Source organism: Rana temporaria, chromosome 12 (genome assembly GCF_905171775.1).
Source record: "Rana temporaria chromosome 12, aRanTem1.1, whole genome shotgun sequence".
Taxonomy (NCBI): Eukaryota; Metazoa; Chordata; class Amphibia; order Anura; family Ranidae; genus Rana; species Rana temporaria.
In genome coordinates this window covers 51,206,289-51,233,461 of record NC_053500.1, presented here as the reverse complement: position 1 = coordinate 51,233,461, position 27,173 = coordinate 51,206,289, and the positions used below count along the sequence as shown (strand labels likewise).

Genomic DNA, 27,173 nt, shown 5'->3' with positions numbered 1-27,173 from the left:
CACCCCTTCTCCACCACTACTCTCCTCTTCCACCACTGTCTGCACCCCTTCTCCACCACTACTCTCCTCTTCCACCTCTGCACCCCTTCGCCACCACTACTCTCCTCTTCCACCACTGTCTGCACCCCTTCTCCACCACTACTCTCCTCTTCTACCACTGCACCCTTCTCCGCCACTACTCTCCTCTTCCACCACTGTCTGCACCCTTCTCCACCACTACTCTCCTCTTCCACCACTGCACCCTTCTCCACCACTGCTCACCTCTGCGCCCCTTCTCCACCACTACTCTCCTCTTCCACCACTGCACCCTTCTCCACCACTGCTCACCTCTGCGCCCCTTCTCCATCACTACTCTCCTCTTCCACCTCTGCACCCCTTCTCCACCACTACTCTCCTCTTCCACCACTGTCTGCACCCTTCTACACCACTACTCTCCTCTTCCACCTCTGCACCCTTCTCCACCACTGCTCACCTCTGCGCCCCTTCTCCATCACTACTCTCCTCTTCCACCTCTGCACCCCTTCTCCACCACTACTCTCCTCTTCCACCACTGTCTGCACCCCTTCTCCACCACTACTCTCCTCTTCTACCACTGCACCCTTCTCCACCACTACTCTCCTCTTCCACCACTGTCTGCACCCTTCTACACCACTACTCTCCTCTTCCACCTCTGCACCCTTCTACACCACTACTCTCCTCTTCCACCACTGTCTGCACCCTTCTACACCACTACTCTCCTCTTCCACCTCTGCACCCTTCTACACCACTACTCTCCTCTTCCACCTCTGCACCCTTCTCCACCACTGCTCACCTCTGCGCCCCTTCTCCACCACTACTCTCCTCTTCTACCACTGCACCCTTCTCCACCACTACTCTCCACTTCCACCACTGTCTCCACCCCTTCTCCACCACTACTCTCCTCTTCTACCACTGCACCCTTCTCCACCACTACTCTCCACTTCCACCACTGTCTCCACCCCTTCTCCACCACTGCTCACCTCTGCACCCCTTCACCACTACTCTCCGCTTCCACCGCTGCTTACCTCTGCACCCCTTCTCCACCACTACTCTCCTCTTCCATCACTGCTCACCTCTGCACCCCTTCTCCACCACTACTCTCCTCTTTCTCCCTCTTCCACCCCTTTCTCCACCACAACTCTCCTCTTCCACCACTGCACCCTTCTCCACCACTACTCTCCTCTTCCACCACTGCACCCTTCTCCACCACTACTCTCCTCTTCCACCCTTCTCCACCACAACTCTCCTCTTCCACCACTGCACCCTTCTCCACCACTACTCTCCTATTCTACCACTGCACCCTTCTCCACCACTACTCTCCACTTCCACCACTGTCTGCACCTCTTCTCCACCACTGCTCACCTCTGCACCCCTTCTCCACCACTACTCTCCACTTCCACCACCCCTTCTCCACCACTGCTCACCTCTGCACCCCTTCTCCACCACTACTCTCTACTTCCACCACTGTCTGCACCCCTTCTCCACCACTGCTCACCTCTGCATCCCTTCTCCACCACTACTCTCCTCTCCCTTTTCCACCCCTTCTCCACCACTACTCTCCTCTTCCACCACTGCTCTCGTCTGCACCCCTTCTCCACCACTACTCTCCTCTTTCTCCCTCTTTCACCGCTGCACCCCCTCTCCACCACTACTCTCCTCTTCCACCGCTGCACCCTTCTCCGCCACTACTCTCCTCTTCCACCACTGCACCCCTTTTCCACCACTACTCTCCTCTTCCACCTCTGCACCCCTTCTGCACTTTCCTCTTCCCCCTTTTTCCACCGCTGCACCCCTTCTCCACCACTACTCTCCTCTTCCACCACTGCGATTGCACTGTAAAAGGTATTGGAGTACTTGTGCAAATTCTTAGTATCGGCACCAACACCGGTATCGGTGCACCTCTTTACTATACTATACTTTTTTAGACAACCAGCAGAATGTTTTAGCTTTTTTGTACTGGTACACAACTGTGGCTATGACATAAAAAATGGGAAACATGGATATTTTCTTTTCTTGCTGCAATCGTTAGTTCATATAAAGAAATTCACATTACAAACGTACTTTGAGACATCTCACCCACACAATGGTCCTCAGATCCCAAGAGGCAACCGCCTTCTCTGGTAGCACTTATTCCACTATGCGAGAGTGCATCATTCTGTTCCTCCAGTGTTTGAATGTGTCTTCTTAATTCTTGGTTTTCCTTCTCGAGTTGCTGTATCCTCCATTCTCTCACTGCAACTGCCTCATCTCGTGACACCAGGATCTGTCTCAGTTCTGCAACTTGCGCCTCTAGCTCCCGAACCAGTTCTGCATAAAGGGAGGTCACCCTACTAGCAGAACGTGTGGCCCAGCACTGTTCTGTTGAAATACCTTGACCTTCAGGAGGCACTGTATTTTTGCTAGTGGATCGTTCATCAGTTCTCTGACCTTCCTGTTTTGTAACATATGGGTGCTGAGGAATTATGGGGGAAAACAAAGGTCCATTAAAGATTTTTTGACGTTTCCTGGCAGGGTTGTCCTCGTCACAGTTCTGCATGACTGGTGTAGACAAGAATCTGTAACATGAAGACAAAAATGGGCATTTCAGTATTGTAAAATCATAATCAACTCAGAAAAAACTATAACCACCAACGACGACTTTGCTGGGCCCAGGCCGCAGGTTTATTCTTTGATGCGCAGAGTCAGCTGTGCCCCAACCCACACTCTACTGCTATGTGGATGTCCCTGTAAAGCTGCTTGACGCATCACTAGCAAATAAAATTATATATATTCCTGCACACCTCCATTTCCGCCCAGGTGCCTGCACCTCCACTTTTCTATGTACCGTATATACTCGAGTATAAGCTGACCCAAATATAAGAATACAAAAAAATTGGCTGAAAAACTTGTCTTATACTCGAGTATATATGGTAGTTTCAAAAACCCAACCAAACATCAAGCAAAGCCTTTTACCAAAAGGTCTGACCACTTGTATACATACTCATACAGAGCTTGTGTATGGCTCAGCAGCCAAATATTCTTGAGCATTTCTATGCTCCTCCGGTAATAGATGTTCAGGGTTATCCTCATTCCCAGAGGCTCAGGTGTAATATACAAAAAAAAAAAAAAAAATGCTCCATATTGTGCAGTTGAATAGGAATTTAACTATAAAAAAAGTTCACCTAAAAGTTTCCAATGTGCATATCAGCTCATATCAGCTTTCAATGTCACATCTGAGACAATTCCTACGCATTTCGGCCTAATGCTCATCAGAGGCATGTGGCATACTAGAATCCCTTTTATGTGCTACTAATTACCATATTTTCTCCCTTATAAAGACTAAGTTCACCTTTAGGAACCTTTAATGAACTACATGATACGTGGCGCAATGTGGCCATAAGCCGAAGGTTAATTCTTTATACCATGTTATGATTTTTACTATGCAAGTGCAATTCTTTTTGGCCCCTTAAAGGGGTTGTAAAGGTACAATTATTTTCCTTAATAGCTTCCTTTACCTTAGGGCAGTCCTCCTTCACTTACCTCATCCTTCGATTTTGCTTTTAAATGTCCTTATTTCTTCTGAGAAATCCTCACTTCCTGTTCTTCTGTCTGTAACTCACCACCGTAATGCAAGTTTTTCTCCCTGGTGTGGAGTGTCGTGCTCGCCCCCTCCCTTGGACTACAGCAGAGTCAGGACGCTCTCTACATTGCAGACAGAGAAAGGAGCTGTATGTTAGTGGGCGTCCTGACTCTCCTGCTCGCCCCTCAAGCATGACACTACACACCAGGGAGAAAGCCTTGCATCACTGTGTGGAGTTACAGACAGAAGAACAGGAAGTGAGGATTTCTCAGAAGAAATAAGGACATTTAAAAGCAAAATGGAAGGATGGGGTAAGTGAAGGAGGACTGCACTAAGGTAAAGGAAGCTATTTAGGGAAAACAAGTTGTACCTTTACAACCCCTTTAATTCCAGTGAAGGGAACTCTTAAGGTGTCAGCATACCAAGACATTTTGGACAATTTTATGCAACCAATGTTGTGGGAACAGTTTATGGACGGCCCCTTCCTGTTCCAACATGACTGCGCACAATGCACAAAGCAAGGTTCATAAAGACATGGATGAGTGAGTTTGGGTTGGAGGAATTTGACTGTCCTGCACAGTCCTGACCTCAACCCAATAAAACACCTGTATTAACAATATCATTTTTGTGGCAGTGCACTTTTATTGCATTAATAGGTTACAGGGTGTTGGATTGTTTTGTTTAGGGCAGTGGTCATCAACCCTGTCCTCAGGGCCCACTAACAGGCCAGGTTTGCAAGATAACTGAAATACATCACAGATGATATCATTTGCTGCTCAGTGATTTCAGTATTCTAGTCTGCATCTCCCCAAGGTAATACATAAAACCTGGCCTGTTAGTGGTCCCCGAGGACAGGGTTAATGACCACTGGTTTAGTGTGTTACATGTAACATGTTCATAAGTATCAACTTCCTACCCCCAGAGCCACTGCATCTTTCATACAGGTGGTCTAATTACATCTGCCTGTAAGTTTTTCTGGCAGAATTAAATGGGAGCTCCATGTTAGCCATTCGGTTTGAATTCAGCATGGGATCTGTTCACACGGAGGGGACACAGCCAGTATGAAAGGGTCCTTAGTGTTTTTTATCTTCAGAACAGTAAATAATTTTGGATTTTGCATTTGGGTTATATTGTTGTGTTACTGGCTTGGATGCATAAAGTTTTTAACACATTTGCTTTTTTTTTTTTTTTTAACAGAAGGAAGCACATTTGCTTTTTAAATACCGTATTTTCCAGGGTAGAAGACGACTTTTTAACACATGAAATTCTTCTTAAAAGTCGGGGGTCGTCTTATACGCCGGTACCTAACATGCAGACTCTCAGTCAGACCGCGGCCGTCCATTTTTCAAAAGCCGAGCCTCCTTCTCGTGCTGTTCTGTGATAGGCGGAACACTCAGCTTCCCAGCAGAGCCTCTGTTCAGTGTTCCGCCTATCATGGATGCCCTCTCGTCCTCGGACGAGAGGGCATCCGTGATAGGCAGAACACTGAACACAGTGTCTGCTGGGAAGCTGAGTGTTCCACCTATCACAGATCAGCACGAGGAGGAGGCGCGGCTTTTGAAAAATGGACGCCCGTGGTCTGACTGAGATTCTGCATGTCAGGGATAAGGTAAGGGATCGTCGAGGCATGCAGTGGCACAGTGAGGCATGTAATGGTGGCACAGTCTGGCATGTAATGGTGGCACAGTGAGGCATGTAATGGTGGCACATACTGGCATGTAATGGTGGCACAGTCTGACATGTAATGGTGGCACAGTCTGACATGTAATGGTGGCACAGTCTGGCATGTAATGGTGGCACAGTGAGGCATGTAATGGTGGCACAGTGAGGCATGTAATGGTGGCACAGTCTGGCATGTAATGGTGGCACAGTCTGGCATGTAATGGTGGCACAGTCTGGCATGTAATGGTGGCACAGTCTGGCATGCAATGGTGGCACAGTCTGGCATGTAATGGAGGCACAGTCTGGCATGTAATGGAGGCACAGTGAGGCATGTAATGGTGGCACAGTGAGGCATGTAATGGTGGCACAGTCTGGCATGTAATGGTGGCACAGTGGTGCATGTAACGGTGGCACAGTGAGGCATGTAATGGTGGCACAGTGAGGCATGTAATGGTGGCACAGTGAGGCATGTAATGGTGGCACAGTGAGGCATGTAATGGTGGCACAGTGAGGCATGTAATGGCACAGTGAGGTGAGGCATGACTAGTAGGAAGGGGGTCGTCTTACATGGCGAGTATATCCCAAAACCAACATTTTAGCTGGAAAATTAGGGGGTCATCTTATACGCCGAGTCCCTTATATGCCGGCAAATACGGTATGCTTAAAATTGTTACTGGTGCCAACAGTGAAAACTCTAAAGTAATATAAAAAAGGCACTTGTTGTCACTTACTTTGGCATCTGGACTGGCTTACTGGCTCCATCTGGAGAGCAGTGCACAGGAGCACCAACTGCACCCTCATCTGACTTGTCACGCCTTTGTTCATGTTCTGCCGTCCGATCCATCAACTTGGCTAAGGATGGCTTTATTAAGAAAATACATGAGTGACCTACAAGGGATATTTACAGTTTTATTAGAAAATATGCTATATCTGTCTTCCTCCCCTGCTAAGAACGCTTTCATGTCACCGTCTTTTTGATGGGTGATTATACAGTGCCTTGAAAAAGTATTCACACCCCTTGAAATTTTCCACATTTTGTCATGTTACACCCAAAAACGTAAATGTATTTTATTGGGATTTTATGTGATAGACCAACACAAAGTGGCTCATAATTGGGAAGTGGAAGGAAAATGATAAATGTTTTTTCATTTCTTTTACCAATAAATATCTGAAAAGTGTGGCGTACATTTGTATTCATCCCCCTTTACTAAACTAAAATCTAGTGGAACCAATTGCCCAGAAGTCACCTAGTTAGTAAAAAGAGTCCACCTGTGTGTCATTTAATCTCAGTGGGCCAAATTCAGTAAGAATTGCGCTTTTTTTACGGAGGCGCAGGGCAACGATTTTGCCCTGCGCCCCCGCAATTTTTTTGCGCTGCCCTCGATTCACGGAGCAGAAGCTCCGTAAATTGCGCGGGCGCGCCGGCAAAATGCCCGATGCAGGATCGCGCAATTTAAATGATCCCGTAGGGGGCGGGAATCATTTAAATTAGGCGCGTTCCCGCGCCGATCGTAGAGCGCATGCTCCGTCGGGAAACTTTTCCGACGTGCATTGCGGCAAATGACGTCGCAAGGACGTCATTTGCTTCAAAGTGAACGTGAATGACGTCCAGCGCCATTCACGATTCACTTACGCAAACTACGTAAAATTCTAATTTCGCGACGCGGGAACGACGGGTATACGTAACATGGGCTGCCCCTGCTAATAGCAGGGGCAGCCTTGCGCGAAAACCGCCGTACGTAAACGACGCAAATTGCGTACGCAGGGCTCGCGCAACGTTGTGAATCGGTGTTAGTATGCAATTTGCATACTATACGCTGAGCACAACGGGAACGCCACCTAGCGGCCAACGCAAGAATGCAGCCTAAGATATACGGGCATAAGAGCCTTATGCCGCGCAGATCTTAGGCTGCAGTCGGCGTAAGGAGGTTCCTGAATCAGGAGCACTCGTTACGCCGGGGCAAGTAAGCAATTGCGCTGTGTAACCTATGGTTACACAGGCGCAATTGCTTCTTGAATATACCCCAGTATACATACAGCTGTTCAGTGAAGGTTTGTTAGTTAGAACCTTAGTGAACAAACAGCATCATGAAGGCCAATGAACACACCAGACAGGTCAGGGATAAAGTTGTGGAGAAGTTTAAAGCTGGGTTAGGTTATAAAAAAATATCCCAAGCTTTACATTGCTTTGCATAGAAATTTGGCGTTTCATATTGTAGGTCTGTAATTCTTAGGAATAACTCACATAAATCTGTCCAAACAAGAGTCTAGTAGACATCCCGGGTATGATAAAGTTTGACACTAAATCATAAATTATCATAAATTATAATATAATACATAACTATAAACAAATATCAAAAATAATAATAATAATAATAATAAAATGTATTTACCCACGATTCACTATCGCTCAATTCTGCAAGTGTTCTAATTTACTATCGCTGTTTTCTAGCTGTTCTAAAACCACTTTTGACGTAAAGGGACACTTGTTGGTTGTCATGGGAAATGTCAAGTTTCCAGGCAGAAAGAACAGTATTTATAACATAAAAATGGACAAAACACTAGGGACAAAAGGGAGGTGAAATGATTTGATACAGTAATGTAATCTGTAAGATTACAGTGTACTGTAGGTGTTATGAATTTAGTACTTTTAAAATTTTCCGCCAGGCTCCACCCCCATGCATTGCGACACTAGCAGGGAACGGAGCCTGGCACACAGAGGCATCGGGCGGAGGACACAGCCTCCGCACACAGTGGGGGGCACATCGCAGGATCCTGGGGACAAGGTAAGTAACCTGCACCAGGATCCTGCACTGTAGCCCAGGGTTACTGCTAATGGTAATGAAATTGAACCCCCGAGCCACACTTGGGAAAACCGCCAGGGAGGGTAACATGGTCAGCACTCTCTGATCTGCATTGGATAGCTTTCCAGGTGGTTGGTAGAGCAGTGGCTGCCAGGCCTTCAGGAGGCGCTACTCCCGGGCAGGGATCTCCAAACTACGGCCCTCCAGCTGTTGTGGAACTACATGTCCCATGAGGCCTTGTAAAACTCTGACATTCACACACATGATGGGAATTGTAGTTCCTGAACAACTGGAGGGCCATATTTTGGAGACCCCTGCTTCTGCCACCTTCTGAAACCTGAACAGGGATTTCGAATGCAAGTGTAAACGAGCCCTCAGAAATTCTGTCCCTAAAATTACTAATCAGATAAAAGTAAGGGCTGGTTTACACTTGTGCTACCCCCTGAAAAGCGATCTGTGGTGGATTGCCCATCAGAGAGCTGTATGTTGTAACCTCTAAACCACCTCACCGCCACATGTATTTCATGTGGTTATGTGACCCCCATTGGGGGGATGTTACTTGCCTCCATGCAAGGTATAATGGCTGCAGGTAGCCTGTACATCCCCATCGTACTATTTTACCACCCCTCCCCCAACCACAAGCGTAAACATGACCTCAGTGATTGATTTTCCCAGCATGAATCTATTACTGGAGCCTCCACCTGAGCAGAGAATATTATTCTGTGAAGGGGGGCTGGGCAAACTTTTGCTCTATATAATTTCTTTATAATAATAATAATAATAATAATAACATTATCAGACACAGGACCCCCCAGGTATGCCCGAATCCGCAGACCCTCGGTGTCTCCTCTGTGACAGGACACTGCTGATAAGGTGAGCCCCCCATCCTGACCAGCACCCCCAGTGCACACACAGCCCAGCCACCCCGCGATCACACCATCTCCATTCTCTCATTCACTGCCTTCTCTCACCTCCATGTGTCTGTTTACATTCCGCAGTTTCCGGATGTTCAGCCCCGCCCCCTCCCAATGACAGTTCGTCTGTGATTCGCTGCCCCTGTCAGTGCCGCCTACACTGATTGGCTGGTTTCCCTCCAGGTGTACCGCCACTTCCTTGTTTGGGACACCGCCTACCATCACGTGGCTTCAGCTTCGCTGCAGCCAATTGGTTCTTTTTTTCCCTTCCGTGTTTCCATGGCGCTGGCTCCACCCCGATCCGTAATGTCAGGTGGCGTTGCTCCATGTGGCGGGGGCTGGTGACAACTCTGTGCCAGGTAGCTCGGTACTCTGGATCCCAGTCAGTCCGAGCGGCCAGCTGTACAAGTGGAAGTGACGTCATGGACCTGTCGCACATGCGGAAGAGTTACCGGAATGATGATGAGGTGAGAGGCCTGGTGACGTCAGCTGAGGTCTCATTAATAATACAATAGGGAGACAGGTGTTTAGTAATGATGGAGGAGCCTGTGCTGGGACTTGTAGTACCACACCACTAATATGTCCTTCAGTGACATGGAGGTCAGCAGGAAGAAGCAGTTCTAGTGTCAGTAAGGACCCTTCACCCCTGAGCCTGCAGCACTTTGTAAACACATGCACTATTGCCAGGCACATAGAATAATCCATTCAAATAAATGGTGCAAAAATGCAACTAAGTAGCGCGTGCGTAGGTTTGAGTGTCAAGCTTTGTGCGTTTTTTTTTTTACCCGTGCGTTTTTTGGTTTGACAAACGCACGTCTTTTCTGCCACGCTTGGGGTGTCATTAACCATGAATGGCAACGAAAGTTTGACGCACGTTCTCCAGGTGTTTCCTAAACGCTAAGTCCCGGAATTACGTAGAATCGCCTATCTTTGTGTGGGCGTAACGTATCCTATTTACGTTACGCCTCCGCAACTTTTACAGGCAAGTGCCGTATTCTCAAACAATAGTTGCGGCGGCGTAGCGTAAAAAAGCCGGCGTAAGCCCGCCTAATTCAAATGTGGTAGATGTGGGCGTGTGTTATGTAAATTTTATGTGACCCCACGTAAATGACGCTTTTTATGAACGGCGCATGCTCCAAATTAACCCGCAAGAAGCCAATGCTTTCGACGTGAACGTAAATGAAGCCCAGCTCTATTCACGAACGACTTACGCAAATGACATAAAATTTTCAAAATTCAACGACGTCCATACTTAAAGTGAAGTTCCACCCATAAATATAACATTACATCAGTAGTTTTAAAAAAATGTCATTAGTCCTTTAAGAAAAATAAATACATTTTTAGATGCCTTCAAAGTGTTGTTGCTAGGCAGAATAGGTAATCTTCCCACTTCCTGCACCTAGGTGCTTAATGCTTCCTAACCTACACCGCACAGACTCCTGGGAATGTAGTGGGTGTAATTTTCCAGGAGTCTGTGCACTCCCCAGTCTCGAAGAATCATGTGACTTGGACAGTACAGGTGCTGAAACCTATTACACTGCTTGTGCAGCACTGAGCATGTGCGAGATCTGCAAGGCTGAAATCCAGGAAGTCATACAGTCTGGCTTCGTGATGCACACACTTAAGATGGCCCCAGTCAATTTCTATTTTATAAAGTGTCTAAATGCTGTAACAACCTAACAAAACGGACCTTAGTTTACAGACTAACTTTACTAGAATACATTAAGCTTGTGTATTACAGGGGTATTTATATTTAAAAAGTGAAATTGTGGCCGGAACTCCGCTTTAACATTGGTACGCCTCATGTACGCCTCAAATAGCAGGGGTAACTTTACGCCGAGAAAAGCCTAACGTAAACGGCGTATCTCTACTGCGTCAGCCGGGCGTACGTTCGTGAATTCGCGTATCTAGCTGATTTACATATTTCTAGGTGTAAATCGGCGTACACGCCCCTAGCAGCCAGCGTAAATATGCAGTTAAGATACGACGGCGTAAGAGACTTACGGCGGTCGGATCTAATACAAATCTATGCGTAACTGATTCTAAGAATCAGGCGCATAGATACGACGGCTCGGACTCAGAGTTACGACAGCGTATCTGGAGATACGCCGGCGTAACTTGTTTGAGAATCCAGGCCTAAGCCTGCATTCACACGGCAGAGGCCCTATGGAATAAAATGATGGGTGTTGCAATTTTTTTTTACGTCGCACTTTATTTGTGCAGCGGTTTTTCAAACGCAATTGTTTTGGGAACAAATAAACAACCCGTAAAAATCTACTTTTTCTTTTCTATAAAGTTAACCCAAATAACACACATATATAGCACTACCCCCGAAGGAGCTGCTGGTTTAGTTTGGGTTTTGCACGTTACCTCTAGGTTCGTTGTCCAGGGAAGGAAATCTGTAGAAATTGCAATGTCCACACAAGATGTAAAACCTTCAACTGTCAAGTTTTATTTTTGCTGCATAAAACTTGTGAAGGAAGTAGAGAGTATAGAGAGAAGGGGAAGGTTCAGGTACGCCGTACAGAATGCACAAAAAGTATTCAAAGTTCCAGTATTCACCGCTCACTCCTGAGTGGGTATTGCTCACCCGCATAGACCCCTCTCACATGGCCTAGCAGCCGGAATGGACGGAGAGTGTAGAAACTGCTACAGACCGTCTGAGAACACAGGATGGATAGTCAGGAATCCTCTGCCACAGGATTTTAGTCCCGAACTTCCTGCCTTACAGCCAAAGAGCCTTTAAGCCGATCCGGCGGACTGTAAGACAAATTGAATGGTGGAGCCCTTTAGTTAACGAAATCACCAGGTCTATCCCGAGACGTCAGCTTGCCATGCTTGGTCGCCTCCAGGGCAGGTCCTCCCCCCAGTTTCCTTCATTAAGCAGCTTCCTCCACTTGGATGGACAGCTTAGGATCCCTTGTAGAACCATAGGCCCCAGCCAGCATAGCTGGGCCTACTCAATAGAGATGCAGCCTGGGACCGACGTGGTCCCGCGGCTGGAATCACACGCACACCTCGCGTTTTGTGACGGCAACAATATTGGGTTCTCCTTTTTCAAAATTTCTTATTTTTTTGCAATTATAAAAAAAATCCCTTTGGCGATCAAATAACACATAAAAGAAAGCTCTGTCTGTGTGAAAATTATTATATATTTTTTATTTGTGTACAGCGTTGCATGACAGTGCAATTGCAAGTTAAAGTAACAGTGCCTAAAAGCTAGAAATGGCCTGGTCATGAAGGGGGTAAAATCTTTCGGAGGTCAAGTGTTCAATAACGTTATTGAAATTTCACACAGTGACAGTTCATTCATTTCTATGCACTACTGAGCTGTGGTGTGGCAATGGACAGAGCTCTGGTGTGATGCAGAAAAATCCACAAATGCTTCTTCTTTTATGTCACCCTTCTGCTCAGTTGTAACATGAATGGGGCACCCCGAAAACAATTGTATTTCTATGTGTCCTTGTAGAAAGCTGGGTTGCTCAGGTGTTGAAAAATGCAGTTTGCCACATGGAGAGTATGTATTAAAAGATGCATAGGGCTATTTGTCCTGTGAAACTAAATTAATATTCATTCTGTGCAAATGAAAAATGAATCATTTTCAGACTATTTTCTCTCCGGTGGAATGTTCTTCATTTTTAACAATAGAATGATTTAGGAAAATGCCACCAGTATGGCCACTAGATGGAGCAGATCATCACAGTAAATAAATATTTATCTTTCATGTTTGTCAGCTCCATCTAGTGGCCATGATGCAGTATTTTTCAGATTTTTATCTATTTTTTATTTCGTTTTTTTTGTAATGAGGAATAACATGTAACCGGGAGAGTAAATAGCCTAATAATGTTAATTTTTTTATTTTATTATTATTATTATTATTATTATTTATTTATTCCTACTAGTACTTGTATAGTGCCATCTAGAGGTCGACCGATATGGGTTTTTCTCTGGCCGATGCCGATATTTGGAAATCGGGGCGGCCGATGGCCGATATGTGTTGCCGATATTTTAGGCCGATTTTTTTTTTTTTTTTCCCTCATCGCAATAAACCTAGGGTGGAGAGGAGATAATTATTTAGGGTGGAGTGCAGCCTATTAGTGCCCACCAGTGCAGCCTATCAGTGCCCACCAGTGCTACCTCATCAGTGCCACCTCATCAATGCCCACCAATGCATCCCATCATTGCCCACCAGTGCATCTCACCAGTGCATCACCTTATCAGTGCCAACCAGTGCATCACCTTCCTTATCAGTGCCAACCAGTGCATCACCTCATTAGTGCCTCACATCAGTGCCCACCAGTACAGCCCAATGTCATTCACTGCCACCAGCAGAGCGCTCCAGGCTCCGTTCCATCTCCCAGCACAAGAAAGCTCCAATGTCCCTGGCCCTGACGTGCTGCCCCGCCTCTGCCTACAATCCCCAGAATGCAGAGCGGGCCTGTAACAGCCAATCGGCGGCGGCGGCCGACATCCTCCACTCTGAAAAAAAACGTCCCCTGACATGCTGCGCGTGCCCCTGACATGCTGCGCGTGCCTCTGCCTACAAACCCCAGAAAGCAGCGCGGGCCGGCAGTTACCGGCCCGCGCTGCATTCTGGGGTTTGTAGGCAGAGGCAGGGCGCGCAGCACGTCAGGGGACGTTTTTGTTACAGGCCCGCTGGTTGGCTGCCGCGCTGGGTGTACCAAGATGGCCGCGGCTCCGGAGCTAGGCCGAAGCCGCGGCCTTTCCTGATGCTGTGACCGCGGCGGCAATCCGCGGATTGCCGCCGCGGTCACAGCATCAGGAAAGGCTGCGGCTTCGGCCTAGCTCCAGAGCCGTGGCACCGCTAGCGGCCAAGTTAAATATCGGCCTAATTTGGAAAAAAATCGGCCGATGACGATTTCTCCAAAACGGCCAAATATCGGCCTGCCGATATATTGGTCGACCTCTAGTGCCATCGGTTTACACAGCACACATGTTTATGCATTCACACCAGTCGCTGCCCTTAAGACGCTTATTATCTAAGGTCCTTAAGACCCCTTTTACACTGGAGGTGTTTTTCAGGCGCTTTCAGCTATGACTAAGCACTAAGTAAAAGTGTGAAACGCATTACTTAGTATCCCGTTTGCTGTGGCATGTACTTTGTGATCCTGTTTTATTAAAAAAAATAAACATTTATGGAGTGCGGCTGTCCAGACATTCCTCTTTATCTTGCACTTTCAGGCCCTTTAGCAATAAAAATAGCACATGTAAAGTGCTTTAAAAAAAAAAAAGCCTTTCCTGCAAACCCAGTGTGAAAGCCCTAGTGCTTTCACACTGGGGTGCTGCGCTGGCAGGGCGTCAAGAAAAGTCCTGGTATTTGATCACCACTGGGGTTTTCATTGTTTGCACTACGAATAAAAGAATACGGAAAATTTTACAAAACTTTGTAAATAAGTATGTTTTCTCCTTCACTGATGGGCACTGATTTGGCTGCACTGATGAGGCGTCACTGACGGGCACTTATATGCCGCACTAGTAGGTGGCACAGATGGGCGGCACTGGCAGGCAGCACTGATGAGTGTTATCCCTATTGGACATTGATTGTCATCCCTGGTGGTCCTGGGTGGGCATCCTGGGGGTCTGCACTGATAATCAATCGGCGCAGACCCGTCCCCCGTCAGGAAAGCAGACGATCGGCTCTCCTCTACTCGCGTCTGTCAGTGTGACTGGAGGAAAAGCCGATAAACGGCTCTTCCTATTTACACTGTGATTGGACACAACTGATCACATAGTTAAGAACCTACATCAGAGGCTCTTTACCGAGATCGGAGATGCGGTGTGTCAGACTGATACACCACACCACCGATCGCTGTGCTGCCCGCTACTGCAGACAAGGGGACAAGCTTGTGTAACGGACATATGCCTGCTGCCGGGACATCGATAATCTTCATGCAGGGGGACTACAAGGAACTGCATGGCTTGTCACAATTGGATGTACCGCATTGTATTCTGAGCTCAAAGGGTTAACTGGACAAAGAGTCTCTTTCACTGCTGAATGCTAATGTTCCCTTCGCATAGCTAATGAAGTCTTTTGTGGAGGTAACAGCCTCTTGTGAGGTGTATGCTGATGGGATTATGTGTGAGTGATAATTGTTTTAAAGGTTAATTGAATTCTATTGTCTGATCAAGTTAAGGAGCCAAAACGGCTAGCGACTGATTGGCTCAAGGGAGTGTCATTGTTTCAAAGTGTGTGTATTGAAGTCCCCCCTGGGGGGGGGAGTGTCATTTGTTTCTGTACAGTTGTAAGCAGATATAAGCAGGTGAAATATGCCAAATAAAGTCAGTCTGCTTGACTCTGCAAACGTAGCACATCTCGTTTCTTGGAAGGGCGTTCGATGGGATATACCGGCGGTACTTGCATATCGCAGCTTGCCAGGGAAAAGGACGTCTCCAACGGCTGAGACCCTCACACACCAGTGGGTAGCCGTTACATTGGTTGGCAGCGGTGGGATGGTCCTTTTATCCAAAGAGCAAGTGCTGAATGGAGTCGCAGTACGCCAGGCTGAAAAGATCCACACTGAAAGATTTATTAGAGAGTCGTGGTAGGAGCGCCAGCAACAGACCACGGAGGGAGCTGATAGCTGACCTGCTGGAGCTGGACGAAATGGATGGATCCATGGAAGGAACGGAGCCCCTTGCACCGGTCAGAAAAGAAGATGTAATTACTGGGATTGTACAGCGGAGATTATCCTTGTATCCAGAAACGTCCGTGGAACTAATCAACCAGCTGTTTCGGGAAGCAAGGGAAGAGATACAAACGAAGAGGGGACAAGAAATGGAACTGGTAAGAGCGAGACAGCCCATTACACCTGCAGTTCCTACCCCCCCACCTGCTGCTACAGGAAAGAAAATACCATTCACTGCATTTAAAGCTTTTGTAGAAAGTGAGGAGGAAATCGATGGATATTTGGCGGATTTTGAGAGGCAGTGCTCACTACACCAGGTACCACCAGACCAATGGGTCACTATTTTGTCGGGGAAATTGTCGGGCAAAGCCAATGAAGCCTTTCGGGCTCTCGCTCCAGAGGATATTTTACAATATCAGCAAGTTAAAAAGGCGCTGCTAACCCGATATGCCGTAACGCCAGAAGCCTACCGACGGCGCTTCCGGGAGTCCAAGAAGATGGCTGTGGACTCCCACATGGAATGGGCCAACCAGTTACAAAGGGTGGCATCCCTTTAGGTCCAAGGGTGCAAGGCCAACACCGGGGAGGAAGTATTGCAGCTGTTCCTAATGGAACATTTCTTCCAAGACCTGGCCGCAGACATACAAGACTGGGTACGAGATCTCCGTACCGCTAACTTAAACGAGGCGGCTCGGCTAGCAGATGAGTACGCGGAAACAAGGAGAGTAAGCCAGGGTACTATGCGGCTGGCTCAGAAGGTAGAACCGCGTACTCCAACCGTCACCCCACGCCCAGAGTTTCGGGCTCCAGTCCCACCACGTCCTCAGGGGCCTAGCAACTACCCCCGAGATTCGCCTAGGGTGACGTGCCATCACTGCAGCGACACGGGACATATTGCTCGTTATTGCCCTTTGAGAGCTACAAGTAACAATTGGAGACGCACAACACCCAACACAGAGGTCACTCCATCACGTCCCTCTGCTGCGGCCCACTGCCTGGAGACCGAAGGGGGCCCTGAGGAATGTCTGGGAATTTGGTATGAGGCAGACCCAATACAAGCTGCCTCTCCGGATAACCGTCAGCATCACCGTCAGGAGGTACGAGTGAATGGACAAGTAGCACAAGGCCTAAGAGATTCCGGGACTACTATCACTCTGATTCAAAAACATCTGGTAAAGCCAGAGAACGTGTCCACTCGCACAGTTGCCGTCCGGGTCGCAGGGGGTGCTGTATTTCGCGTACCCACCACCCGGGTGCACTTAGACTGGGGAGCCGGGTCAGGAAAGACCACAGTTGGTATCATGGACAACCTACCTGCCGAGGTGGTGCTGGGCAACGACATTGGCCCTCTGACTTCGGCTTATTTACCTACACCTGCTGCTGCTTGTCCCGTGACCACCCGCGTTGCTGGAATCAACCCGCTTGCTGCTGAGAACCGGGTAAGACTACCTTCCCCGACATGTACTGTAGATCCGGCACAATATCACAGTCTAAAATGGGAATGTGACAAGTTGGCCAGTGAGAAATCAGAGATGCAACGACACTAGGTCATGTATTATGAGATGTCCCGTGGCTTGAACATTGAAATGCACAAACAGGCGGAAATTGTCAAAAGATTAAATGGGATTTGCATCCAGGTGGTGCCGTATCTGTCCCAAGAGCATCAGCAACAGGTTTTGGGAGCCATTGAGAGAGCAAAGCAAGTGACTGTTCCAGAATTGAATTCTATTCTTCACCGTCACCATCAGCTACCGACCTGGTAAGCCAATAGGAAGGCCGACGGACTGTCCAGGCAAACGGAACTTTTACCCTAACAGCAGACCGGACATCCCCAAGTTGATCCGAAAAGGATCAATCCGGGTCTGCCGGAGTGTTCCACAAAAGGTGAGTAGTGTAACGGACATATGCATGCTGCCGGGACATCGATAATCTTCATGCAGGGGGACTACAAGGAACTGCATGGCTTGTCGCAATTGGATGTACCGCATTGTATTCTGAGCTCAAAGGGTTAACTGGACAAAGAGTCTCTTTCACTGCTGAATGCTAATGTACCCTTCGCATAGCTAATGAAGTCTTTTGTGGAGGTAACAGCCTCCTGTGAGGTGTATGCTGATGGGATTATGTGTGAGTGATAATTGTTTTCAAAGGTTAATTGAATTCTATTGTCCAAGTTAAGGAGCCAAAACGGCTAGCGACTGATTGGCTCAAGGGAGTGTCATTGTTTCAAAGTGTGTGTATTGAAGTCCCCCCTGGGGGGGGGGGAGTGTCATTTGTTTCTGTACAGTTGTAAGCAGATATAAGCAGGTGAAATATGCCAAATAAAGTCAGTCTGCTTGACTCTGCAAACGTAGCACGTCTCGTTTCTTGGAAGGGCGTTCGATGGGATATACCGGCGGTACTTGCATATCGCAGCTTGCCAGGGAAAAGGACGTCTCCAACGGCTGAGACCCTCACACACCAGTGGGTAACCGTTACAGCTTGTTATCCTAATGATCGTCATATGATGCCCAGTCCAGATAACTGAGCCACCACCTGGCCGTCATTCTGTATACGGCGGGTGGGAAGTGGTTAAAATACACTCCATAGTGTGAACAAGCCATAATGCTGCGACCTCTCAAAAGCTTGACCTTCTATATGGAATAAAAATAAGTATTGCATACAGGACTCGACTGTTGTGCAAAAAATGGGACTCAAATGTAATATTATGTCTGTCAATTGGTTTACTAAATGCCTTCAGCGGCAGGAGCCATACATTGATTGTATTATAGCTCTGGAATGCATATGTAAGGAAAATAAACACATCAATTGGATGGTACAAAAAGACTTTGGGTCAAGGCATTCCAGGATGATGTTTACCAGCCTTAAAGGAGATTAAAAGCTTACCTGCTGGTTTACGGAGTCGTGTGTCTGTGCTTTACCAGTGTTGCTTGTTTGCTCCTCCCCTTACATGAAGCCCGATTTGTAGGCATTCCTAATGTGCAGCTCAATTGATACCTCCCCCTCTCCTGCGATTCCTCTAGTTTTCTTTTTAGACTTTGTATTTTCACCTGGTGTCTGTTTTTTCAGCAGAACAAGCGTTCCTGCAGATTGCATCAGTTACAGGGATGAGACAAATCATTTATTATTGACAGGGGTGCTTACAATGATCTGCATTTATTTATTTACAACTTTTATACCAAAGGGAAAGAAAACTCTTTTTGTAACTGCCTATAAATATTAGCTGGAGTTTAGTGTCAATGTGCTGGTGTAGTCAAATCTGCTAGTGCATCTAACACTGCAAAACCCCCCCCAGACGGACAATGTTGCTGTCCAAAGGTGCCCCATGTGCGCCTTCATCCAGTGTGTGGACATTCTAATACAGGAGGTTTGTTACCGGTCAGATCATCAGGTGAAAACAGGGAGAAAAGCCCCAAAAAATAAGAAAACAAATGCAGCCACCACATCTAATAATTGGTAAGCTGCAATGTATTACATTTTAGTTTGGGGTTTAACAGCGCTTTAGGCATATATACTAGAATAGAATTTTCTTTTTAAATCGGAGTTTGGTATTAGTATATATATATATAGTATCTCAGAAAAAAAAAAAACAGAACTTTTTTTTCCTTTTTTTTTACCTGTTGGAGGATATACATAAAACATTTTTTTTATTTTTTTTTTAAAGCTATAATTAGTTTAAACCCATCATTTGTAAACAATTAGGAAATAATAGCGCTATGTGTTAATCGCAACCTTTTTTTTTTATTTTTTTTTATCCAAATGACAGTTAATCTTTAAATACAGTAATGACTTAAGCCTCCAGCACAGATGATTCTTTGTGTTAAGAACCAATTATGGTGTTAGATAATGGAGACCTGCATAAACAGACATCAAATGGGAGGCATGGGCTTGGAATCCAAAAGATTATTTGCTACCCAATAGTATGAGATGTTTAGTCCCTTCAAAGGGCTCTCTGTTGCGCACTTTGTATAAACAATATTTTCATTACATGTGCATTGCGTGTTTCAAGGTTTGTATAGATTGGACTGGTTTTGGATTCCCTATATTAAGTCTTAAAGCGGTATGAAACCCAAAACGTAATATATTTCAGCTTACCAATCATAAGATGTGGTGGCTGCATTAGTTTTCTTTTATTTTGCCTTTTCACTTGGTTACCTGGCCACTAACGCACCTTCTGTATTAGACACAAGTCTGGGATTTAGATATACAGTAGGGGGGAAAAAAGTACTTGATCCCCTGCTGATTTTGTACATTTGCTCACTGGCAAAGAAAAGATCAGTCTCTAATTTTAATGGTAGGTTTATTTGAACAGTGAGAGACGGAACAAAAATATCCAGAAAAACGCATTTCAAAAAAGTTATAAATTGATTTGCATTTTAATGAGTGAAATAAGTATTTGATCCCCTATCAGTCGGCAAGATTTCTGGCTCCCAGGTGTCTTCTATACAGGTAACAAGCTGAGATTAGGAGCACTCTCTTAAAGGGAGTGCTCCTAATCTCAGCTTGTTACCTGTATAAAAGACACCTGTCCACAGAAGCGATCAGTGCCGGTTCACACATATACAAACTGTATGGCTGAAATCGCATTCGCACCAAAATTGGTACAGGTCCCTTTTGTCCACACCTATGCCATCCAATTTTGCACCATTTGACAGTTCGCACTGCGATATGCAAACTGATCTGGGGGTGTCATGAACGTTCTATTGACACCCGCAGCGGTTCGCATAAGGCAGTGGGAACTGACGAGTGATGCAGAAATCTGCACTGGAATCGCTCGGGTTCTCGCATCGCATATGTGTGAACACAGCCTCAATCAGATTCCAATCGCTCCACCACGGCCAAGACCAAAGAGCTGTCCGAGGATGTCGGGGACAAGATTGTAGACCTACACAAGGCTGGAATGGGCTACAAGAATATCGGCAGGCAGCTTGGTGAGAGGCTGACAACAGTTGGTATGAATATTCACAATATACCGTATTTATTGGCGTATAACACGCACCTTCACTTTAAGAGGGAATTCTCCTCTAAACGTACATTTTAAATAAACAACTGTGAAGCAAAATAAGGGTCAGTGCCCATCTGCAGACCCACCATGGCCAGGAATGCAGCACCCACCATTGCCAGGAATGCAGCACCCACCATCATTGCCATCAGTGCAGCCATGGAGGGGGCAGGACGAGCGCCAAAGATTACCTACAGGAGAATCTCCTGTTTACACAGCGGCCTCTTTAATAGAAAGTCCCCCCTCCTTTTACACAAATAAAGGCTGATAATTTTTAAGTACCCCTGCCAGTTTTAAATGGTTTGTCTCATTCATGTAAACTGATACATTCTGCTGGAGAACTTGTGCTTTTGAAAAACAGACTTGTCGGCTGGTTCAGCAGATGAAAACCGAAAGAAAAGAAATGCAGCCATCACATCAAAGAATTGGTAACCTGCAATATAATAAATGTTTGGGTTTAATACTGCATTAAAGCATAACACAACCCATTTAACAGTTTCCCAATGCAGTTATATTCAAGATGTGCCATAAATGATAATTGTCACAGTTTCTTGTGCTCCTAAAGCGTATACCCGCATTTTTTTTTTTTTTTTTTTACACCTGTAAAGCAAAAGCCATAATGAGCTAGTATGCACCGCATATTACGAGGTGTAGAGAACTTACCTGGTCCACGCCGAGCAAAATGTCATCTTGCCTGGCGTGTCTTCCGGGTATTGCCGCTTCAGCGCTGTGATTGGCTGGAGCGGCGATGTCCTCACTCCCGCGCATATGCGCGGGAGATTTCATTCCGGCAAGGTCCGGCGGCTGCCAGCACTTTAGCCGAGGATCCCCCCTGCGCCGCTGCAATCAGCGGCGCATGCGCAGGGGAATATCTCCTAAACCATACAGGTTTAGGAGATATTCTTTATACATACAGGTGAGCCTTATTATAGGCTTACCTGTATGTAAAATGACTATACAACCACTTTAACTGAGCTGTTAAGCCATGAGATGGTATGACAATTGATCACAGTGTCAACTGCAGATCAAACAGAGGCTAAGATGGCAGCCTTCTTGGCTGCAAATGATGGGGTTTAGTTCCACTTTAAATTATTGAAACGGCACCTCTTTAATAAACCCAGTGTTTCCACCCAGGCCTACCCCCTCAAGAGTTCCAATGGTGGCTAAATACAGTGCATCCCGAAAGTATTCACAGCGCTTCACTTTTTCCACATTTTGTTATGTTGCAGCCTTATTCCAAAATGGATTAAATTCATTATTTTCCCTGAAAATTCTAAAAACAATACCCCATAATGACAACGTGAAAACAGTTTAAATTCTTTGCAAATTTATTAAAAATAAAAAGGGGGAAAAAAATTAACATGCGCACACACACACACACACACACTCCTCTGCGCAATGAGGAGTGTTGTATTTATATTTGTAGTGAATGGATACACCTCGGCTGTATGAACTTGTTTGATAAGTCGAGTTTGACAGGTACTCTGGGACGGGTGCATGCATGGCCCTCTGTATTTGTTACCCCAACACTTCATATTTCTGATATGTGATTGCTATACTCATACCTCCCAACTTTCTGAGATGGGAATGAGGGACGCCTATCGGCAAAAGTATGCAGGCATAGGACACACCCCTTGTCACGCCCCCTTAAAGGAGAATTGTACAAAAACATACGATTTGGTTAAACCCACAAGTGCTTTTTTACCACTACTATTCCTTACTATTCCTTTACAAATGCAGCAATTTAGCAATCAGATGAAAGGTTTAGCACTGGGAAACACTTTTTGATAGATAAAAAATGCATTTTATATAAATCTATATAGATCAGACCAAAATGAGGGACAAATGAGGAGAATGAGGGACAGAGGGACATTGCTCTAAATCAGGGACAGTCCCTTAAAATCGGGGACAGTTGGGAGGTATGTATACTATGTACTTGTATGAGGAAGTATCCTGTTCTTTGTATTGCTTCCTTTATGCGAGATCCCTGGTGTTACTGACAGTCCCTCTGCTTTCCTATTAAAAACTGACCACACTAAGCAGGAGAGTACACTGTGCTGGGAACTCAGCCTGCTCTCCTCCAATGATCAGACATGTCGTGACACGCCCCCCTGCACAGCCATTCACTGGGAAAATCAGTGTGCTGTTGCTCCTCCTCCTCCTTTGCAGCTGAGAACAGAGGGAATGCGATCGCCTATAAAAGGGTAGGCAGAGAGAAGACTGTGATGTGCAGGCTGTAGCAATTAAAAGAAGAAAAAAAAGAATAGTTAGTGTTGGGCTTTTTTCCCCCTTTCAAATATTGCAGCTTTTTTGCATGTAGTGAGTAAAGGGTTATACCATCTGTGTTTCCCTATCGCTTCCTCACTCCCATTAATATAAAGACAGAAGCAAATGCAAAGGACACATCTGAGCAGATCTTATGTTTAGGCAATGTGTATATATTTTTAATTGGCGCTATGTCCTTCTTTTTTTAAATAATTGATTATGTCTTCAGCCGATACAAAAGGTTGGGCTTGACTGCATTTCTTCTAGAAGTGACTTTGTACAGAGGACTATGGAAAACAACAGAGCAGGCCATAAAACTTTAAAGACCTATAAACTGCCAGCATAATATGAGCTGCAGGCTAAAGATCAGATTTCTCTAAAACATCAAAGATTACCAGATGTATTTTTTTAATACATTTTTCTAAAAAGAGGTTTGCTGTTCCCTCGTTCCCTCGTCCGGTATTTTGGGTGTTTCCATTATGAAAGCGACCCATACAACCGAACCATACCGCACCTTTCTGGGTCCTGCTTCATATGTGGGGCCAAAGAAAATGGTACGGTTGGGTTAGGGCGGAGCTACAATACATTCCACTGATTGGTGGACACGCTAGGCATTTTTTCTAAATCCTGTATGGCCCCTTGCAGTGAAAACGCTCACCGGAATAGACCGGACCATTCTAACCCTTCCAAACTGTAGTGACCCAAACCGATCCGCTCAGTGGAAAAGAGGCAATAACGAAAATGCTAGTTGCCTGGCTGATTCACTGACTTTTAATATTTTGAGTCGTTGACCTGGAACATTGTCTGAGTCGGTGGCTTGGCAGTCAAGCAACTAGAATTTTCAGGAGGTCCTCTATAGAAGCCAACCTATTTCTCTTATGGAAAGTTTCCTTTAACCACTTGACCTCCTGGAGATTTACCCCCCTTCCTGTCCAGGCTATTTTTTGTGATACAGCACTTTAACTTACAATTTTGTGGTTGTGCAACACTGTACCTAAACCAAATATATGTCCTTTTTATTAAAAAAAAAAAAAAAGCTTACTTTTGGTGGTATTTGATCACCTCCTGCAGTTTTTTATTTTTTGCGCTATAAACAGGGAAAACCTACAATTTTGAAAATAAAATACAGTGGAAGCTCGAAGTACGAGCATAATCCGTTCCAGGAGAATGCTCGTAATCCAAAGTACTCTCATATCGAAGTGAGTTTCCCCATTGAAGTCAATGGAAACGAAAATTATTTGTTCTGCCTTGACTTCAATGGCATGCAATACTGCATCCGGCCAGAGGTGGGGGGGGGGGGCGCGGAGAGCCTCAGTAACAGCCGGGAAGGCCAGAGGACAGCTCAGCTGACCTCGTCAAACCTCGGAAAGGCTTGGGAACAGAATATTTCCGTGTCTTACCGAGCATTTCCAATCGTCTGGGATCGGCGCCCCCCCACCTCAGGCCAAACGCGGTACTGCACACCGCTTTGGCCTGAATCCTGCTCGTTTCGCAAACCGAGTTAGGATTTTTTAAATAAAGTGCTCGTATTGTAAAATGCTTGTTAACAGCGTTACTTGCAATCCGAGGTTCCGCTGTATATTTTTTACTTTTTGCTAGAAGTCCCGGTTCACATGTATGCAGTTCGGGTTCTTGCATCGCATGTCGCCTGCCGGCGGTTCACACTGCCCTATACTGACCTCTGAGGGTGTCAATACGGTTATTGACACCCCCAGACAGGGTGGATTTGATTTAAATCGCTAGTGAAAAGGCTTAATTTAAATCATAATTTTTAAAGAGCACCTGTCATCTCTGTCCCTCAGCGGCTCCTCCTCCTGACCCGCTCTTGACTCACCCACAGTCCCATTCACTTTAATGGGACGGCTGGTAATGCGGCAGTGACACAAGGAGGTGAGGGATGTGGTAGCAACAGGTGAGTGAATGCCCACTAACAGGCGCTGCTATGATGGATCTGAAATGACAGGTGCTCTTTAAATGTTTAGGACTTATTCTTGCTGGTGGATAGAATCCAACTGCTTCCACCCCAGGGACGTCTTTGACTTTCAGTGGTGAATAATGAACTTGATCGTTCTTACAGGTGACGGTGCGTCTCCCGACTCTCCCGTGTAATCGGGGACCCAGAGAAAGAATCCGCTGCCACCGAAGAGCATAACGATTTCTGGTGACCAGTCATCTCTATGGCCCCACATCTCTCCATAAAGAGGACCTGTCATGCATCATTCCTATTACAAGTGATGTTTACATTCCTTGTAATAGGAATAAAAGTGATAAAAACAAAATGTTTTAAGAGAAAGTGTAAAAACAAAAACAAAAAAATAAATATTTTTTTTAAAGGGGGCCATCCCCGTGTGTTCGCGCACAGAAGCGAATGCACACCTAAGTCCCTCCCACATATGTAAATGCCGTTCAAACCACACATGTATGGTATCGCCTCGTGTGTTAGAGTGAGATCAATAATTCTAGCACTAGACCTTCTTTGTAACTCTACACATGTAACCTGTAAAAAAAATTAAATAACGCGTCGCCTATGGAAATTTTTAAGTACTGAAGTTTGACACCATTCCACGAGTGTGCTCAATCTTAAAGCATGACATGTTGGGTATCTATTTACTCGGTGTAACATCATCTTTCACATTATACAAAAAAATTGGGCTAACTTTACTGTTTGTTATTTTTTAATTCATGAAACTGTTTTTTTCCCCCCCAAAAAACACGTTTGAAAAATGGTTGCGCAAATACCGTGTGACATTAAAAGTTGCAACGACCGCCACTTTATTCCCTAGGGCAGTGATGGCAAACCTTGGCACCCCAGATGTTTTGGAACTACATTTCCCATGATGCTCAACTACACTGCAAAGTGCATGAGCATCATGGGAAATGTAGTTCCAAAACATCTGGGGTGCCAAGGTTCGCCATCACTGCCCTAGGGTGTCTGCTAAAAAAAAATATATATATATAATGTTTGGGGGTCATTTTCCAGACAAAAACAATTCTATTTACATGTAGGAGAGGAGTACCAGAATAGGCCCAGTATGGAAGTGATTAATATGTGCAAACAAAATGAAGGTCTCCTATTTAGAATAATAAGCTGTCAGTTAGTAAAACGGTGATATCAGAACCGATTCAATCATACAGTTTGTAGTGTACATAGATTTGCAAAACAATGGGATAAAGGAATATTCCTGAACTTTGTTTTATCTCATGGTTACTGTGAAATTGTGTGAATGCATCAATGCAGTGCATGTTATCTCAGCCTGCAGAGCTTGGGTTCATTGAATGAGTTTACCAAAAATGTAAATCTTGCAGAATACACAGCCTCGTGCTACATAACACCCATGCAATTTATTTTTTTATTTTTTTGCGAATGCAATGCCACTGTTTAGGGTCAGTTTGCAGGCGCTATTTATAGCGCCTGCAAACCGCCTACTGTGAAAGGGGTCTTACTGGCTGTACAACTTTGCACCATAGCAAAGTTTCCCTTAGGCCCGTTTCATACAGCCATTCCCCATTCCATGTCGGCGCATTACACCCAGATTCCCTGCCCAGTCAAATCAGAGTAGGACGAATGTCCCTTTTGTGGTTGGATTTTTCATCCATCTTGAAATTACAAAAAAAACAGACCCTTACCATGTCTATGGGTAGGCAGACATAGACAGATGTGCATCCATTTAGATCATTGTTCATCTGTCTTGCTTGGGGAAAAATGATGCAAACCTCTGTTTTTGTGAACAAAAACTGACTTTGATGTGGATGTAAACGGAGGCACATTTGTTTACATCCACCTGCCATAGAGATACATTGGGGGTTAATTGCGAAAATCGAATCCACTTTGCACTACAAGTGCACTTGGAAGTGCAGTCACTGTAGATCGGAGGGGGATATGCAAGGAAAATAAACAGCATTTTAGCTTGCACATGATTGGATGATAAAATCAGCAGATCTTCCCCTCAGATCTACAGCGACAGCACTTCAAAGCACTTGTAGTGCAAAGTGGATTTGCCTTTCGTAAATAACCCCCATTGTGTTTTTATCTAGATCCATATAAGAAATTTACAGATGGGACACACTTGTGTGAAAGGGACCTTTATTAAATACCAGCCTAGCTGCCTCCGCCATGTTTCTCTTTCAGGCAAGTTTACATGTAGAGTTGTGCAGAATTCTTTGCATATACACGGAAATGTGAAGTTCTTCTGTCTCCTTCCCCAGCTATTAATGCCTTTCTCTCATGTGACTATTTACTCATCGAGTTTAAATAAAGAGAGAAGAAAGGATATCTTGTGATCAGCAGAGCAGAAATGACATTAT

At 45.6% G+C, this 27,173-nt stretch overlaps 2 protein-coding genes across 4 annotated transcripts in view; one reads left to right on the top strand and one right to left on the bottom strand.

Annotated features, from left to right (window-relative positions):
• LOC120919241 overlaps positions 1-9,174 on the bottom strand; it is a 35,471-nt gene extending 26,297 nt beyond the window's left edge. Inside the window, exons 1-3 of one of the 3 annotated variants that reach the window (XM_040331303.1) lie at positions 9,015-9,174; positions 5,971-6,101; positions 2,095-2,573 (exon numbers count right to left, since the gene is read on the bottom strand). In XM_040331303.1, coding sequence (XP_040187237.1) covers positions 2,095-2,573; positions 5,971-6,101; positions 9,015-9,020 — 616 coding nt within the window. In that variant the 5' untranslated portion in view covers positions 9,021-9,174. Of the gene's footprint in view, positions 1-2,079; positions 2,574-5,970; positions 6,128-9,014 lie in introns of all 3 variants that reach the window. The other 2 variants (XM_040331302.1, XM_040331304.1) reach the window with 2 other exon arrangements.
• Positions 9,175-9,230: 56 nt separating this feature from the next.
• Positions 9,231-27,173, top strand: part of PNPO (pyridoxamine 5'-phosphate oxidase) — a 62,162-nt gene continuing 44,219 nt past the window's right edge. The window contains exon 1 of the mRNA XM_040331305.1: positions 9,231-9,424. Coding sequence (XP_040187239.1) covers positions 9,284-9,424 — 141 coding nt within the window. The 5' untranslated portion in view covers positions 9,231-9,283. The remainder of the gene's footprint in view (positions 9,425-27,173) is intronic.